We start from the raw sequence: 16947 nt of genomic DNA on the forward strand, positions 1-16947 counted from the left end.
AGCATTAAAAAAATCATCAATTGTGGTGCCAGCAAATCTTATTATCAACTTCTTATGAGCATGTCTTTCTTAATGATCAGGTATTACAACTATAAACAGTGATTGTTACCATAAAGGATAAATTTCCATCACAGTTTTGTATTTTACCCGTAGAAATATGCTGCATGCATTGCATTAAGCATGTGTCAAATATGTTTCTAATTAGCCAGTACATAATTGTGACACTGCTACAATCAACCTGTATTCACCTGCCAAAAGAGAGCGAATACCGGGCACATAAGATAGTAAAAACGCGCCAGGTTATACGTGTATATAACGATAGATTTACGAGTAATGCCGACATTCGACTGTATACCTTATAGCCATTTTCGTTCAGCAGGATTTATAATTAATACAATATAATTCGCATATCATTCAGAAAGCCGTGCATCTTGTTACTTTCATTAAGACGTATTCTATCCGTGAACGTACAAGTCCCGTCACAATATATTTCATATTTGGATGCACTTGTCACCGAGATTCTAACCTGTTATATCACTTACGTTTACATACATGTAATCTCACGGTAATATCGCTCAGTTAGTTGGACATTTATGACTTCATCATGAAATAGCAATGAAACAAGATATGCTGTGTGGAAGCGAAGAATGAAAATTAAACTCAATTTAAACGTATACTAGTAATACTCCGTTTTGCGTATTGTATTTTGAGTTTAATTGACTACATGTGCAATTTATTATTCAACAGAAATATTATCATATTTCACTCAGATGAGAATTATAAAATTGCCAAATATACATGTACGTGCTGAAAATAATACTATAATATGCAAATATTAAAATGGAGGATTTTGTTCCAGTTTTACAAAACCATTCAATTCTTTATTGCGTGTGTAATAAATTAAGAACGAAATTTGCTGGCAAATAACCTACCAATCACATGTAAACGTGAGTACAAACAGGCATACATGACAATAAACCAGGTAATTCAGTAACCTTATTTGATACTTACATCAAATCCTATACACTTGCTTGTCTGAAGTCTGTTTCATTATTAAAGAAGTTACTGTCTAGGGTCTTCAATTCTACAGAATAGGTTTCCTCTTCCTGATTATTGACAAATAAAGGGTTATCGATTCTTTTTCAACGTATGACTTGCTTATTTGCTTTTCAAAGAGAAATGTTCTTATCGTCAAAAACAAAACATTTTACAAAGTGTTTGACCAAAAGATATCCTCAAAGTCAGAACGTCAGGTAGAAAAGTCAATATTATCTTCTTAATATATAATTATATTTTCCATAGTCTACATTTCGTTAGTCTAATTCATAAAAGTTCAATAGTTTTCCAAGAAAACCAACAAGCACATGTTGAAGCCGATTTTATCGGACTGCACCTCTATACACTGCTGGGGTTTTCAACCATTATCTGTAATGTCATCCAATTAGTGTTTTAACGACATTATGTACACATGTCTCCTTTATACTGAATCTCCACATCACTTCCTTAGTTTGTTCAGAGCGGCACTTAGAGCCTTTTTCAGGAAAGTTCCATTCTTTTGTACTTCCTTTTCCATGACATCAATGTTCCCACTAGTGAACTACAAAAACAGAAACAAATGTATCATCACATATGTTTACTCATACCCTTTTGTTACCATTCAACTTCCTGAAACACATCAATATCAATAATCATTACAATTTATACCAGTTTCATGGTCTTTTTAAAACGTATCAGAAACACTGTTATACTGTAAAGGATAAAAGAATATTCAGGCATGACTACTGTAATTTAACACCGATGTTGGTACCAGAAGAATCATTGACGATAGATCATTTCTGTTTGCAAAAATCACCCAACAACTCAATACCCTCAAAGAATTAAAAATCGCTGGTCATAGAATAATTTTAAGACTACAGTATTCTTTACTTTGGGTACATTTACAACTTATAGAAACATTGGATGATATCACATGACCTGACTTGTAAGAAAGCACTGCACACCATACAAACTACTCAATATGCTACACACAGTAAGAATAAACATCTCATTCATCAATTGAGCATAGCTATAAATGTCTATGTGCATGTGACAAAACTATCTATCAGTAAGACTAGCATGTAAACATTAATATTGATAACAAAGAAAAGCCTGCAGTTGATCCAATGGTTGTTTGTTTTATATCTTTACAACACTTAAAGCCGAACACCAACGGTGTCAGCAGACAATGTAGCCGAGGGCAGACACTTTTATAGTGCTGTCACACCGAAATATCATACCTGGACACTCCATCATCACATACTGACAACGGGGGCTTACAGCCATTACCACAAACTTTAAAGCTGGACGTCAAATAGCAGCAAGTGCTAATTTAATAGACTTTGTCTGGTATAATGTATATACTTAAATGAACACAGAACCCATGGTAGTCCTCTCCTGGGCAGAATGGCGAGTGCTAATATCGGCTGGTTGGCTAAATAAGCGGGGTTTGTCTTTACCATACATGGCATGTTGACATGCTAACAAACAGTGGCACCAGCTTCAGAATTCACACACGTATTTCATATTCTTTTGAAATGATCCACAATCCAAAACTTCCAAAATGTATTAAATTTTGGAGGTTATTCCTCTTTCCAGATACATATATGTATCGTTTGACCAATTTGATTTTCATCACTTCCTTTATATACTGTACGTTCTGAATTTTCTTATTTCCGCCCTATTATCACAGGCAAGCTATTGCTGGACGAAACAGCTGTATGAAGACCCTAGCATCACAGACAAGCCCTTGATTGACGAAACAGCTGTATGAAGACCCTAGGCATCACAGACAAGCCCTTGATTGATGAAACAGCTGTATGATGCAGTTCTATAAACATTATTTGGTATTTACTGTATATATTACTGATGCTGTATCTAATGTGCTGTTCACTCGTGTCTTTTATACAGTCCTTAAGAAACAAAGATCTCAAATGTTGTACTAGATTCATTTTGGTAGCTTTCGTGTCCAAAAAAACAAACAAACAAAAACAAGTGGCATGAAATCAAATACCCAATTCTGCAGGTAATTCCCACATTAATCGTCATATACATAGATGCAGTAGGTCACAGCAGGTTATTCTATTCCCATTCCCTCACCGACAGGGGTAGGTCTATCAGACCTACTTTCATAATCCAAAAGTACCTTAATTAAGTATTTTTTTGCAAATGAAGATATTTATTGCCAGGACTTGGGACTGTAACAGGGAGGAGTTATAAAAAATACCCTTCTTCTTGTAGTACTTTGTGTTTCGGCCACTTTCTCAAAAATAGACTTTCAATGCGGGTACCTTGTATGAATAAGCACAATGCTTTGTTGATTAGTCTCGTTCATCTGCAATCTACAACTCATGGTGGAAAATTCATTATGATATCTTGTGATGTCTGATGAAAGTTGCTCCAGAAAAAAAGCCCACTGCCAATGTAAATACGTAATTTATTTTGTTTATTCCCTGTTACAACCTTTCCTCTGGCACTTGTGCAGGTTATTGTCCCATGTTAACGTCCCATATGGTAACCTGTGTTTTGTGACAAACATGAGGTGGGATGACAAGTGACAAGCATCAGTAGCTGCATTCGTGATATAAGCCCATTGGTTCCTTATTCTTAAGCTTGTTCTTCTTGTCAGTGTTAACTCTTGACTTGTCTTTCAAGGTAAGCAACTACCAGAATTCAGATTTGAAAGAAAAAATATATCATTTTGATTATTGCTACTTCATGAATAAACAAAATGTACCATGTACCTGGTGCCCATATTTGTTGACAACAGCTAGTAACAGTTTGCCATACTTAGGATTCTTTTCAAGGCCGCTGGAATTGCTGTGAAATGTGTTCACCATATTAGTCATAAAGTACTCGGAAAGTTCCACCTGAAAACAAAATTAAATATGCAATAACACCAGGCCTATACAACTGAAAGTACATACCTTACATTATCAACCTGTCAATGATGGTGCAGAAATTTAGATATATAATACAAATTAAAACTATTGTACATGTATATACAATTGCAATGAACAGCAAAGGTGTGAAGTATGATTCAGATCCAACAAAAGAAAACATGGCAATTGTCCTGACAACATTTAAGATGCAAATGCTCCAAATCTCTTGACATGTAAAGATAGGGTCTTAAGCCTGACATATTGAACAATTATTATACCTCAGACAATACATGGTCAATGAAGACAAACTATGCCATACTTCATTGTAATATCATAAATGCAGGCATATGTAAAGATTTCATAGAAACTATCTTCCAATGGTTACTTTGTTCATCTTTCCATTCTACTCGATTGATGAAACTGTTGGTATGAGTGTTCCACACAAAGCTCTATATCCTTAAACACAGGTATCAAGGTCGCAGTGGAAGTTCCAATGTCAAATCACTAGAATGCATGTCTATACTGTAACTTCTACATTTATGAACCAGTGTATTCAATAAAACCATGTGTTCATAACAGGACAGTATCTTGTAATTGGTTAATGTTTTAAGTTAAAGGGACATTCCTTTGTTTGAATAAAGTGTATGTCACCAAAATGAAACTTAACGAGAAATGTGTATTTTTCCCCAAGGAGCAAAAAATATGATCTTTAAATGAATACGACAGTTTTACTCTCAAGGGAAACCAAATTGCTTAAAGTATTAAATCATAAAAATTCTCAATTCCACCCAAATTATCACTAATTACCGCAAAGACAGACAGTATTTGTGTTCGAAACGTCATTTTTCTGTAAATATCAGCGTTACTTTCATTACTGGTAGGCAAAAGACCCATATAATCCTCATTCGAGCATAGATTTTATCAATAGAAACTTTACACCTTTTTGATGTCTGAACAAAGGAATGCCTCTTTAAGATCTAAGTAAGAGGTCAAATACATATGTGAGCAGACTGTACCACCCATGACAAGGTCACAGCTACAGGTCAAAGGTCAAATAACCACTATGCTTTTCCTGATTGTTACTGTTCTTTGAAGGGTTTTAATATTTGAAGAAAAGTTTATTACATACCACACCTTCAGTCCTGGTTACACAAAACAATAACAATAATGATTCAGATCTGACTCATTACGCTATAGATCAAAGCTCAGTGGGTGTTACAGCATCGTAAGGTTATACTCACTTTGTTCTATAGCTTTGTACCCAGCGTTGATGTCCATGTAGTTCAACAACAGTCATCATTATAATGCGAAAAACTTTTAAAGTCTTTGTAAATTTGTAAAGGTCTCTTACCTTTGTATCTATGAGGGTTTGATAAATGGCGACAATACTTTCGTCTAGACATTTGGTACACTCAGTCAACTTTCTACAACACACAATAGTTCAGTACCTAAGAACCAGCCAGATCTTCAATAGTACAATCACACAGTTAATCTTAGACAATAAAACAATCCCATACCGAAATAAAGCACACTAAAGTATACTTTTATGCTACTTTAAGTATACACTTTTTCCTACTTTTTTGAAAAAGTACCAAAAAAGTATACTTTTTTTGTACTTTTCTGGACTTAGAAATTTTTCAGAGTACTTTTTCTGTACTAAATTTGGACTCTGAAATTTCTCAGAGTACTTTTTTTGTACTTTTCTGGACTTAGAAACTTTTCAGGGTACTTTTTCTGTACTTTATTTGGACTCTGAAATTTTTCAGAGTACTTTTTTTGTACTTATTCTGGACTTAGAAATTTTTCAGGGTACTTTTTCTGTACTTTATTTGGACTCTGAAATTTTTCAGAGTACTTTTTTTGTGCTAAAATCTGACTTAGAATTTTTTTGAAAGATTGTGAAAATATGGATGTACTTTTTTCCTACTTTTTTGGGACTTAGAATTTTTCAGCTAATGCCATTGTGCTTTTTTTGTACTTATTATGGACTTAGAATATTTTCAGACATTGCGAGGGGTTATAGCATATTAATATTTTCAAAATTAAATCTGACTTTTTCAGTCGACTACAAATCTAAGACTAAAAAAATAATACCCAGGATTAACCACAACAAATATCTATCAAATAAGATACAGAAAATTATCATTTGGTAATATTAAATGTTTTTGATCTCGTTTTTTGTTGTTGTTTTTTTTTGTCTTTTTTATGTTCTAAAAAATACTTTTCATACTTTGATCAGTACCACAGAAATTTATCTAAAAATAATTAAAATTCAACAATTATTATCATAAGTATTTCACTTCAATGTACTTTGTTAGTAAGGTTCACACATTTTAACGGTGATTTCTTTGTCACTTTTCGTTTGTATTTCCATATGCATCTCAGAAGTAATAAACTTCACATTGATGAATGTTACTATACGTTCATGTGACGAACGTCAAAACTTAGCTCTATAAAAATTTTGTTCCAGATCGTTCTTTGAAGTTACAGTATTTTGGCTTTAATTATAAACTCTTTAACGGAGTTTAAAACATTTCGTTTATCCAAACGTTAACCTCTACCAGATCGGGGATCACTCTACTAACACACATGTGCCCGTGCCTGTAATATTCAAATGAAATTAAAATCACCTGCTCTTTGTCTGCATATCATATACTTGCTGGATATACGTGGTTTTAAGATTACATCTGATAATTGCACCCGAAATCACGTCGTGTTCTGTCAAAATATTCACCGATATACTCATATAAACATGTGTAATACTGATATAGTCACTCGGACGCTTCTTTGTAAAACGTATATTGAAGTCAAGCGCTGTGATGATCTCGATCTCGATATGGCTTGACTGACAACAAACAGGCATGATCAAGGAACAATATTCCGGTATTTAAATCAGAATTACATCGCATTCATTGAAATGGTGAAAGTGAACACAAAAAGAAAACTTTAATTTGTCTGATATTTATTTAGCAAGATCGTACGATAATTCGGACAACGACACAATGTAGCTGTACTCTAATCTGTTGTAGAATGATCTCGTAGGAGTGTTGTGTGTACAAATAAAAAACTCTATTGTATACAAAAATCAAGATCAATACCAAGATCTATCATAAATATTTTAATTGATATAGTAGACGGCTTGAATAACTGCAACACCAAGATCGATCAAAAATATTTCAACTGTTTTAAACTAAATCTTGAAACCTGTGTGTTAAGCTAACAAAGCGATCAGGATATATGCTTAACGCCGCACCGAAAGTTAATTTCACCCGTGGTGTTAATTAATATAAGCGACAGTCGACTGTAATGGCAAATCATACCTAGCTTTCTTGTTTATTGGAGTTACCTGTGTACCTCCCGTCTCACCTGTACACATATTGCCCCTCTTAGACGAAGTCTTATGCCTGCGGCGTTAATTATAACAATTTATATTGTCAAGCTTGACTGCCTTTCACTACGATCAGATCACAGGTGCCTACCCTCATTTAAACAAAACATCCGGATTACATAACAGGTACTGACGAGGCTTATACCTGTGTCAGATTATCATCGGTCGGTTCACCTATGACCTCGGGGCCGTGATCTCGTTTGTTTACTTCGGTTTACGGAATCTACCGAGATTTGACGAGTTCGCTTCGTGCTATCATTTTGTGCAATGTGCAAGCTTTAAATGCTGAAGTAGTAATACCAAAAGTATGAAACAATAGAGGTTAAGGAAGTAGAATATAAAAAAACAAGTAATAAAAGAATGAAATCGATACAGTAGATCTCCGACAAAACTTTTTTTTTATCCCATGATGCAACAAACAGCGAGATTTTAGCGGAAAGTCTGATAGCCATGTGCAACAAACAGCGAGATTTTAGCGGGAAGTCTGATAGCCATGTTTGAATTTCACCGGATGTTTATCTACGGAAGAAACATAAACAAACACGATTTTGATATAGAATAGCCTAAAAACGAAATTCATTTTCTTGCCTAACTGAAGAAGATCGACTATCTGTCAGTAAGTGGCCAAAGAATATCAGCTTTCTTGTTGTTTTTGGCGACAAATGCTCATTTTCACCCGAAAATATCACAGATATCGCGACCAGGTAAGTTTACAATTTTATTATTTAAATCTATTTCGTCTTCTGCACGTTCCTACATCGTTTCACATTATATAGGTGAATGGGGGCCTACACATGTTAATATTAATACTTGATTACTTCGTGTTTCAGGGTTTTCATAATGAATTCATCACCGATTACAGTTTACACGGCCCGAGTTTAATTAACAAAGAACTGCTAGATCCACGTGTGTTTCAATCGTAAGTATTCAATTTACAGATTTATGCTACCATACGCCTGGGATTTTATAAGCATCCTGATTGATAGCACCCAAATATTGAGAACAAGAAGAATTTTATTTCTTTATTGACAAACTTCGATGTAGTTATATTGCATTTTTATTTCTGTCATGTAACGGTAAATTCGTAATATCTTTACTACATATTTCATGCATTTTGACAAATTTCCAATTAATTTTTATGACTTCGTTTTTCAATGGAATTTATTGAAATTTCACTTACATGTAAAGAATTATTTGCTTATTCATCTGATAATATTTACAGAATTTTTTGTAGTTGATTTCAAGAGATATTGCATAAAATTTAAAAAAAAAATAGCAATGACATTTTTAAGTTAGAATATAAGAACGAAAGTAACGTCACATTTCGGGCAACATGTGTATATCTATTTTAGGGAATATATGTAAAAATATCGGTAAATGAGCTAATAATTGTCTACTATAGTATATGGAATTTGAAGAAAATACATTCAAAAACGAAGTCAATAAAATCCATTGAAAATTTGTTGTATGTCATGATCATGATCAATTCACAAAAAAATGATATCAAGAAATGATTGAATAAAAAAGATCTGTGTTTTGGAGTATTTTGATAGTTGCATAATTTAAGATGAAACAAACTGTCAGATAATTCTGGAGTAGCTTGATTTTTTATTAAAGTACTTATCCTTATAATTAAAAGTTTTATGTTGTAGCTTTAAACTTGTATACCTGTGGCTAGCTTTTCTTGATCAGGTGCATATGTAAGGAAAATTATCTACATTTTTATATTAAACAAATCTTCACAATTATTCTAAGTTTTGATATAAAAAATATTTTAAAATTTTCTCTTTCTTCCAACAGATTATGCAGTACATTCTGAAGTGACGGAAAGCTTAAAGATATTGCATTGTGGTCCGAATTGAGGGCAATGATTCGCATCAAGCAAAAAAGGAATGAAGAGAATCAGACATTTTATTTTTCGAATTCACACTTACTTGGATTTGACCAGTTTAAGCAAGCAACATTATGCATATACCATACTTCATTGTATTCAGTATGCATTTATGCATTGTTTTTTATTTACATTTTTTTGTTGTGTTTCCTCAAGAGGAATTACGATTCGACAATTTTTACAAATGTTATTGCCCTTTTTATTTAGAATAGTATATTTTTTTTGTCCGGATCTCCTACATACACATGATATAAAATTGTGTTTTCCTGCTTGAAAAAAATATTAGAATAATTTATCAAAAGTTATTGCCCTTATACATAGATGTCCATCTGTAAATCCTTAACCTCACCCTTAAACAAATTTCGAGCTTATTAGATCAAGACTTTGCTATGGCATGAAATTATACTCAGTGGAATTGTGATTGGATAACTAATCTTGTATTTCAATGTTTGTTTTCACTTTATACAATTGTGCATTTCTCTTAGGAATGGGACTGATGTATGTATTGTTTAAGCATGCAGTATTCTCATTTAAGCTCATCTCCTATATTTTCAGAACTAATTTCCTACACCATTAAATTAAGTCCCTTTTTTTGGTAATTTTTTCCTACTTTTTCAGTACTTTTTTTTATACTTTTTCAGTACTAATTTCCTACTTTTTTAGTACTATTTTCCTACTTTTCTAGTACTTTTTTCCTACTTTTTCAGTACTTTTTCAGTACTAATTTCCTACCTTATTGGTACTTTTTTCCTACTTTTTCAGTCCTAATTTCCTTCTTTTCAATACCATTTTCCTACTTTTTTGATACTTTTTCAGTACAAATTTCCTACTTTTTTAGTACTATTTTCCTACTTTTCTAGTACTTTTTTCCTACTTTTCCACTACTTTTTCAGTACTAATTTCCTACCTTATTGGTACTTTTTTCCTACTTTTTCAGTACTAATTTCCTGCTTTTTCTGTACCATTTTCATACTTTTTTTGTACTTTTGTACTTTTTTTTGTACTTTATGGACTTACTGTAAAAGTACTAAAAAAGTATAAAAGCACAAAAAAAGTACACCATCAATTTGTCCCTGTGCACTTTATACTATTATTGTACTTTTAATGTACTTTTTCTGTACTATATTTGTGCTTTTTCTGTACTTAATGAAAACAATAAAATGTACTAAAGGTATACTTTTGTTAGACTTTTTTTGTACTTTAGTACTTTTTTTGACTCAATTTGGAACCGTGTTGGAATATCGGTTCCAAATTGAGTCAAAAAAAGCATACTTTTTCTATGCTTTTTTAGTACTTTTTTCCCATACTTTTTTTGTACTTTATTTCGGTGTGGGATAGCTTAGTACATACTAAACAGGTCTCAACTTCATACCATAGAAAATCCAATTACTAACTTGCCAGTATTTAACAATGAAATACAAAGTGATGTGAGCAGGATCTCACATAGAATATACATTGAAAATGGTAAACTGTGACCCATGATCTTTATTTTGATGATTTTGATAAAGTAACATGCAAATTATAGAATTATGTGAAAAAACAAATTACAAGCCACAAAATTGGAATGTACGAAAAATGTTCTAATGAAAATGTAAGTTTAATACGATCAACAGCTGTCACATAGAACAGCAGTTGTACAAAATGTAGGCTATTTACGTACTGTATCATCTGTAATCGTGCTGAATCCTGAAGACCTGTCTTGATGACTTTACAGAAAATATCTGTCTGGGCTTGACCTAGGATTGACAGAAGGAATGTTTATGTTTAATCCCAAACACTTTTTATCTTCCATCATTACATGTAAATGAAACTTTTAGAAAATGTAAGAAATGAAGGTAACACCCCCCCCCCCCCCCTTTTCTATGCAAACTTCGGAACAGAGTATTATTGATACTGCCGTGTAAACCTGAACCAAATATGGGGTTCATCGTTCTCAAGATATGACATTGATTAAGAACGTTAAAGAACACATTGTGTCTCATTCATTCAGAATAGGTCAATTGCATTGTAGAATTTGACATTTGACTTTCACTAATGACCACCTGAATATGGTGTATGATACTATTAAGTAAATATGAGTCTGTTGAGAGGTTAACAAAATTAAAGATATTTATTTGAAACAGGACGAGATGGAATGCAATGCATCTTAATGGGAGGTGAGTCAGGTGACGGGCCAGGACAGACATGGGTAACACTATATGCCCTCCCTCATCATGATAGAATGGGAGGGGCGTAAAATGTGGATGTGTTGTTGAAATTAACGATGTCATGAAAGTATCAGAACATTAATATGTAATACTATACCTAGGCCTTGCTCCAAACACCTTACAAACACTCCCTCTATCAAACCCTTGGGAAAGTGTTCTGCTGCAAGGGAAATAACTCCCAGAAGTTGCCGAGATGCACTCTGCTTCAAATCAGCAATCTGAAGATGAACAAAATAGCAATATGACAATTCTGAAGGGGACCTGGCTATACAAACCTTTCCAAATTGATAAAGCCCCTTTTTAGTTTTCTTTTTATTCAAATGTTACATGGATTGATTATTGTTTATTTGCTAAAAGTTAGGTACAGTTAAATGATAACGTCCCATGTATTGCTCTGTATTAAATCATGGTTACAAAAGAACAAAATACCTTATTTTAGAATTATTCTTACATGCAGGAAAAAGTATCTAAGAGTGGTTGACCTTAATATCTATTAGGACAGAAATGTTATCATTTAAACATTCTTTAATAATGTACCTTAGGGTGAACAACACTGGACATAAACTGGGCACTGGAAGCTTCGCTAAGAATATTGGCCAAAGAGGTCAAACTCTGGCATGCTGTGAGAACTTCACTATCAGTCAAGGAAGAAAACTTTAATTCAATAGCCACAGCTTTTATCTGAAAATGAAGTTCACAAATGATATGAAAATATCAGTGACCTGTTTTAAAACAAACAGAAGATCTTTAAGGTATTTATGAAGAGCACAAATTTGCTGATTAACATGTTGTACTTATTGTTAATTATATGTAAATCTTACTTGGGTCAGTTTAATCAAGATAATTATCTATATCATTTATGACGAGGCTGACTTTACTCTATGCTGAAGTCACATTTACCTGGTCAGGTGTAGCTATAAGGAATAGATCAATCTCCGGCGGTGTCTCAGTCCCACTTTGCCAACTCTCCCTCAGCTTCTCACCTTTACTCTGAAAACATAAATCACATACTGGAAAGGATGCTAACAAATACATATAACTGATTTGGACAAAACTATGTGTGATGAACATGAATAATCTGGAGGGTTTGTAAACTGTGCAGTGTACTTGTCTATCAATAGATCCTGAAAACTCCTTAGCTTAGTGTGACAAGGGAGGTAGCTCCTATACACAACTCAAAATCAAATCATTTTCAAAACATATTACATTTTATTACATGCTTACATTAGATACATGTAAATCTAAGTATGTGTTTATTATTGTGTGGAAATTTTAATATTTACCAGCAGTGCAGGATCAATATTGCTGTCTCTACAAATTAGCTCCTCTTTTATACTGCTATCTGAAAACCAAAGTTAAAATTTGATATTATATATACAAATGTAGTGCATTTTTCCAGTATTGAAAAATAACACTTAAAAGTCCAATCCATCTTATTCTATTCAACACTAAAAACATGACTACATATGAATGCAAGTGCATTTTATCTATTGAAAACTTTTTATATCTATTGTTTAATTCCAAAATCGTTTTCGACAAGTTTCCTCGCAAAAAAGTTATCTTTGCATGTTCTCTACATGGTATACATGCATATGTTCAAATAATTATTAAATCATCAGTCCCAGAGGCAGATCAAAGATTTTGTCAAAGTTCAACTTGGACCCAGGGTTTTGAAAATGGAGTTCAATTTTGTCTTCGAGATTCTAACTTTATTATTGTGTATGTACAATGTATATATATATATACATCACGTATCTATATATCTTTTATTAGGATCAGAGTAAAAAAAGCAGGTTTGACTTATAACATACCTCATACCACAGGCGCTTGCATAGAAAATATGACTTTCAATTTTTTTTGATATGACAGTGGTATGTGTAATCTGTACTTAACAGATTACACATACCACTGTCATATCAAAAAAAAATTGAAAGTCATATTTTCTATGCAAGCGCCTGTGCCTCATACCCATTCCCCCTCGCCCCTCCCCTCATGGATCTGTCTCTGGGACTGTTGTATCTTCCAACAAAGAAGTAAAGTGTCACCTAAAGCTAACAAGCCGGTGTGTATAACAGTGGTCTGTCCCTAAAATGACCTAGATCTGGATCAACACCAAGCAATTCTTGATCATCACCAGTCAGTTGATCAAGGCCTACCTTTTGTTAGACTAGAACTAGTCTCTGTAATATCCATCATCTCCTCAGTAGACTCCTCATCACTGAGGATGGTGATCACATCTGAAGGTAAAGCCATGTCTACACCTGGGACCATTGGAGAGGATACCTGGCCAGGTGAGAGGGGTGTGTCTGTCTGGTGAGGGTCTTCACAGGTTTCCATTTTCTGTGCTGTTCTATCTGATTAAGGAATTATAAAATTAGCACTGTTTTTTATAATATGTATAAAAGCATAAGAATTTTTTATTGGACCTGAAATTTTGCTGACATTTTCAATCGAAAACAGAGTAACATGGCATTTTAAGGAGACCTGAAAAGATGAGTTTGGGAACCAGTTTATCTAATTCTTGTGTCAGAAAGATCAATATGCATTTTATATGAATCTTTGAAATTTTCCTCTTGCTACTAGGCAAAACATATATGTGTATGTCTATACCTGTATAAAGATTCAGGTATCACCCTAGTTTCCTCTGGCCCTGACACCATCATCCCATGTCCTACACCAGACATGGTGTCAGGGCCAGAGAAAACTTGGGCTAGTATCGCCCTTACCTGGTAATTTCTTCACAGCAATTTTTTTCCAGGAACACTGCTGGGTTGATTTTTTCAGCCTCTCACAAAAAGATGTAGCCAGAGTTTGATTTCTACTGGTAAATGTGTATCGAGTCTCATATACATGTAGTTGATTGTCACTCTCCTGTTGTTTTACCTACAGAAAGTAAAGGTGTACGTTCAATGCTACATGTATGAAGAGGTATTGAATCACTTGATCAAACATATCAAGTTTTATTTCTCTGGATATTCATGTTTCCTCACACCCTAGGCATGCTTCTTCACAGGCCAACAACAGATGCTGACAAACTTTCATATTAACTATTTCAAAAGTTAGACAAACCAAACAATGACAAATCTGATTATCAATTTGAAACATCAGTGTTCAAATTATGTAAGTTTTGTTGCTACAAGTGTACAGCTGTATATCCTAGAATCTAGTTTCATTGATCTCATGCAGGAAAGCTTGGTTGAAATTTGATAATCTCAGTTCATTTTTTTTCCCTTTACCTTATTGTAAGTGGCTAACGTATTCAGAAGAACAGCTTGCCATGATTCTGAGGCCCCATAGTAACGTTGGGCATCTTCACAGAAGTCTGACAATCCATTTAGAGGTATTTCCTGTCGATGTCGCAGAGCAAATCGAAGAAACTGACACTGTATATCACTAGGAAGCTGTACAAACCTTGACTTACTACAAATACAGTAAGGAAATCACATACAAATAACATTAAAACTCTTAGTATAAATTTAACAGTCCACTGAGAGTTACCATATAACAGGTCAGGTATACACTTTTTACTTTTGAATTTCTATACTTGAAGGAAACATAAGAACCCTCAATTACAATTCACAATTAAAGACAAAAGCTATACCCGTAAAATTTATTAAAACTATCCTTAATCAACACTATTACTCTATATAGGCACTTCAACACAAGTACATGTATGTACATGTATATGTATTTATACCATATATGTTACTGATATTAGTATTAATTAAAATGTAAATAGTAGCAATACTTACAATATTAGGTCAGTAGTACATGTATTAATATCATATATGTTACCGATGTTAGTTAAATATGTAGATATTGGCAATTCTTACAATATTAGGTCAGCTCCATCACAAACAGGCTCTTTCACAAGTAGACCTTCCAAAAGCTCATCCCAGACTGGATGGCCACCATACTCTGATTTAGCCTCAGCTTGATACCATATCTCGGGAGCATCACCATGATGATGGTCCAGCCTCATGGCACCAAACAGGCCCCACCAGGATTGGGGCAGCTTTTGTACCAATTGTGGAGTTGTAAGGGACATCACAGGGGAATATTAATCAGCTATGTAGAAAACAATAAAATCAAACATAAGATAAACCTATTGTTCAAAAAAAGTAATATATACATCCAGAGATCTATATACTACATGTAACTTTAGTATATACAATTTAAGTCTCTGATACATCCAATCATATTTGAATGACAATTTTTTTCTCATACGCTAACTCTGACAAGACTGTCAGATACAGTGTACAAATACAAAATATGTAATGCAGGGATGAGATTTTTTTCATAACAACAATGAGTTACAGATGTTGTATATATGTTAAAAGCCAAATCTTCTTTACAATACTTTCATCAGGCACCTACAAGTACAAATGTATATTTATTTCCAGCACAGGCAATATTTTTTTAAGTTTCTGAAATGGGAGGTACACAATGAATAAATATTATGTACATGTATATACTATGGCGCGGGAAGGATGTCATAATTAAATATTTTTGCCTAGTTAAAAATCGAATTTTGCCTAGGCAAAAATAAAATATTGCCTAGGCAAAAATAATATTGGCTAGGCAAAAATATTTCTGCCTAAGCAAAAATAATTTTGCCTATGCAAAATTTGATTTCTGCCTAGGCAAAATTCGATTTTTGCCTAGGCAAAAATAATTTTGTTTCGATTATTGCCTAGGCAAAAATAATTTTGCCTAGGCAATAATCGAAACAAAATTATTTTTATAATTTTGCCTAGGCAATAATCGAAACAAAATTATTTTTGCCAGGCTAGGCAAAAATATTTAATTATGACATCCTTCCAGTGCCATAATATACTGTGTATGTATACATAATTGATGTATACATAATGTTTACCTGAACATGTACAATGTACATGTATGTGACCTCTATGTGTTATACATGTACATGCATGCATATTCACACATACATGATAATGTATACTCAGCGATCTTGTACTGTCTAATGGTCCAGCATTTACAATAACAGCACAGGGGCATGTCTAATCTTATATTTTAAAAAAGCCAGAAATACCTTTATGTTAAGACCATAGGTATTTCAGGCTATTTTTAAATATAAGACTAGACATGCCCCTGTGCTCTGGCCCCGACACCCCGAGACAGGAGGAAACTCGGTATAGAGCATGTCAGGTAATTACAGTCTATAGACTACTGTAGTCTAGATAATTTTTAAATGCCTTTGAGTCCTATTGTAAACGCATTCGTGCAATATTCTGCCAAATTGAAATAGCACCATTGGCCTAGATCAAGAACAGTCGAAATGAAAGTAGATCTACATGTACATGTACGTGTGCCACGCCCACTTTGAACAGCAATGTCATAGGTGTGTACACGCTCTTAATCAGTGTTGATTGACACATCGATAGGTTAATATGCTCATGCATACTGTACCTTTATGGCTGTTATTGCAGTACAAATAGTCTATGTCCATGTACTTCCGTATCTCTCGAGATCGTCAAACATCTACCAGCAACAATTTAATTTTCCGCGGAAAGTGCATTTTCT

General features: G+C 33.6%; 1 protein-coding gene across 1 annotated transcript; it reads right to left on the reverse strand.

Annotated features, from left to right (window-relative positions):
* Positions 1-835: 835 nt before the first annotated feature.
* LOC117336505 (Fanconi anemia group E protein-like) lies at positions 836-16947 on the reverse strand. The gene is made up of 13 exons (XM_033897098.1): positions 16834-16947; positions 15237-15471; positions 14640-14823; positions 14130-14286; positions 13560-13757; positions 12687-12745; positions 12304-12393; positions 11941-12084; positions 11501-11621; positions 10857-10932; positions 5269-5341; positions 3780-3905; positions 836-1597 (listed from the first exon to the last, which is right to left on the reverse strand). Exons 2-13 carry the CDS (start codon positions 15449-15451, stop codon positions 1496-1498), a joined length of 1545 nt encoding a protein of 514 aa, XP_033752989.1. The 5' UTR covers positions 15452-15471; positions 16834-16947; the 3' UTR covers positions 836-1495.

Source organism: Pecten maximus, chromosome 10, assembly GCF_902652985.1.
Source record: "Pecten maximus chromosome 10, xPecMax1.1, whole genome shotgun sequence".
NCBI classification, from domain to species: domain Eukaryota; kingdom Metazoa; phylum Mollusca; class Bivalvia; order Pectinida; family Pectinidae; genus Pecten; species Pecten maximus.

Excerpts from the sequence above, each read along its gene's own strand:
- LOC117336505 (XM_033897098.1), bottom strand. The coding sequence starts at position 15,451 with ATGTCCCTTACAACTCCACAATTGGTACAAAAGCTGCCCCAATCCTGG. Across the intron at positions 13,758-14,129 it reads TGCTGTGAAGAAATTACCAG|ATAGAACAGCACAGAAAATG; the intron begins GTAAGGGCGATA and ends TTCCTTAATCAG. Across the intron at positions 10,933-11,500 it reads GTGTTTGGAGCAAGGCCTAG|GTCAAGCCCAGACAGATATT; the intron begins GTATAGTATTAC and ends TGTCAATCCTAG.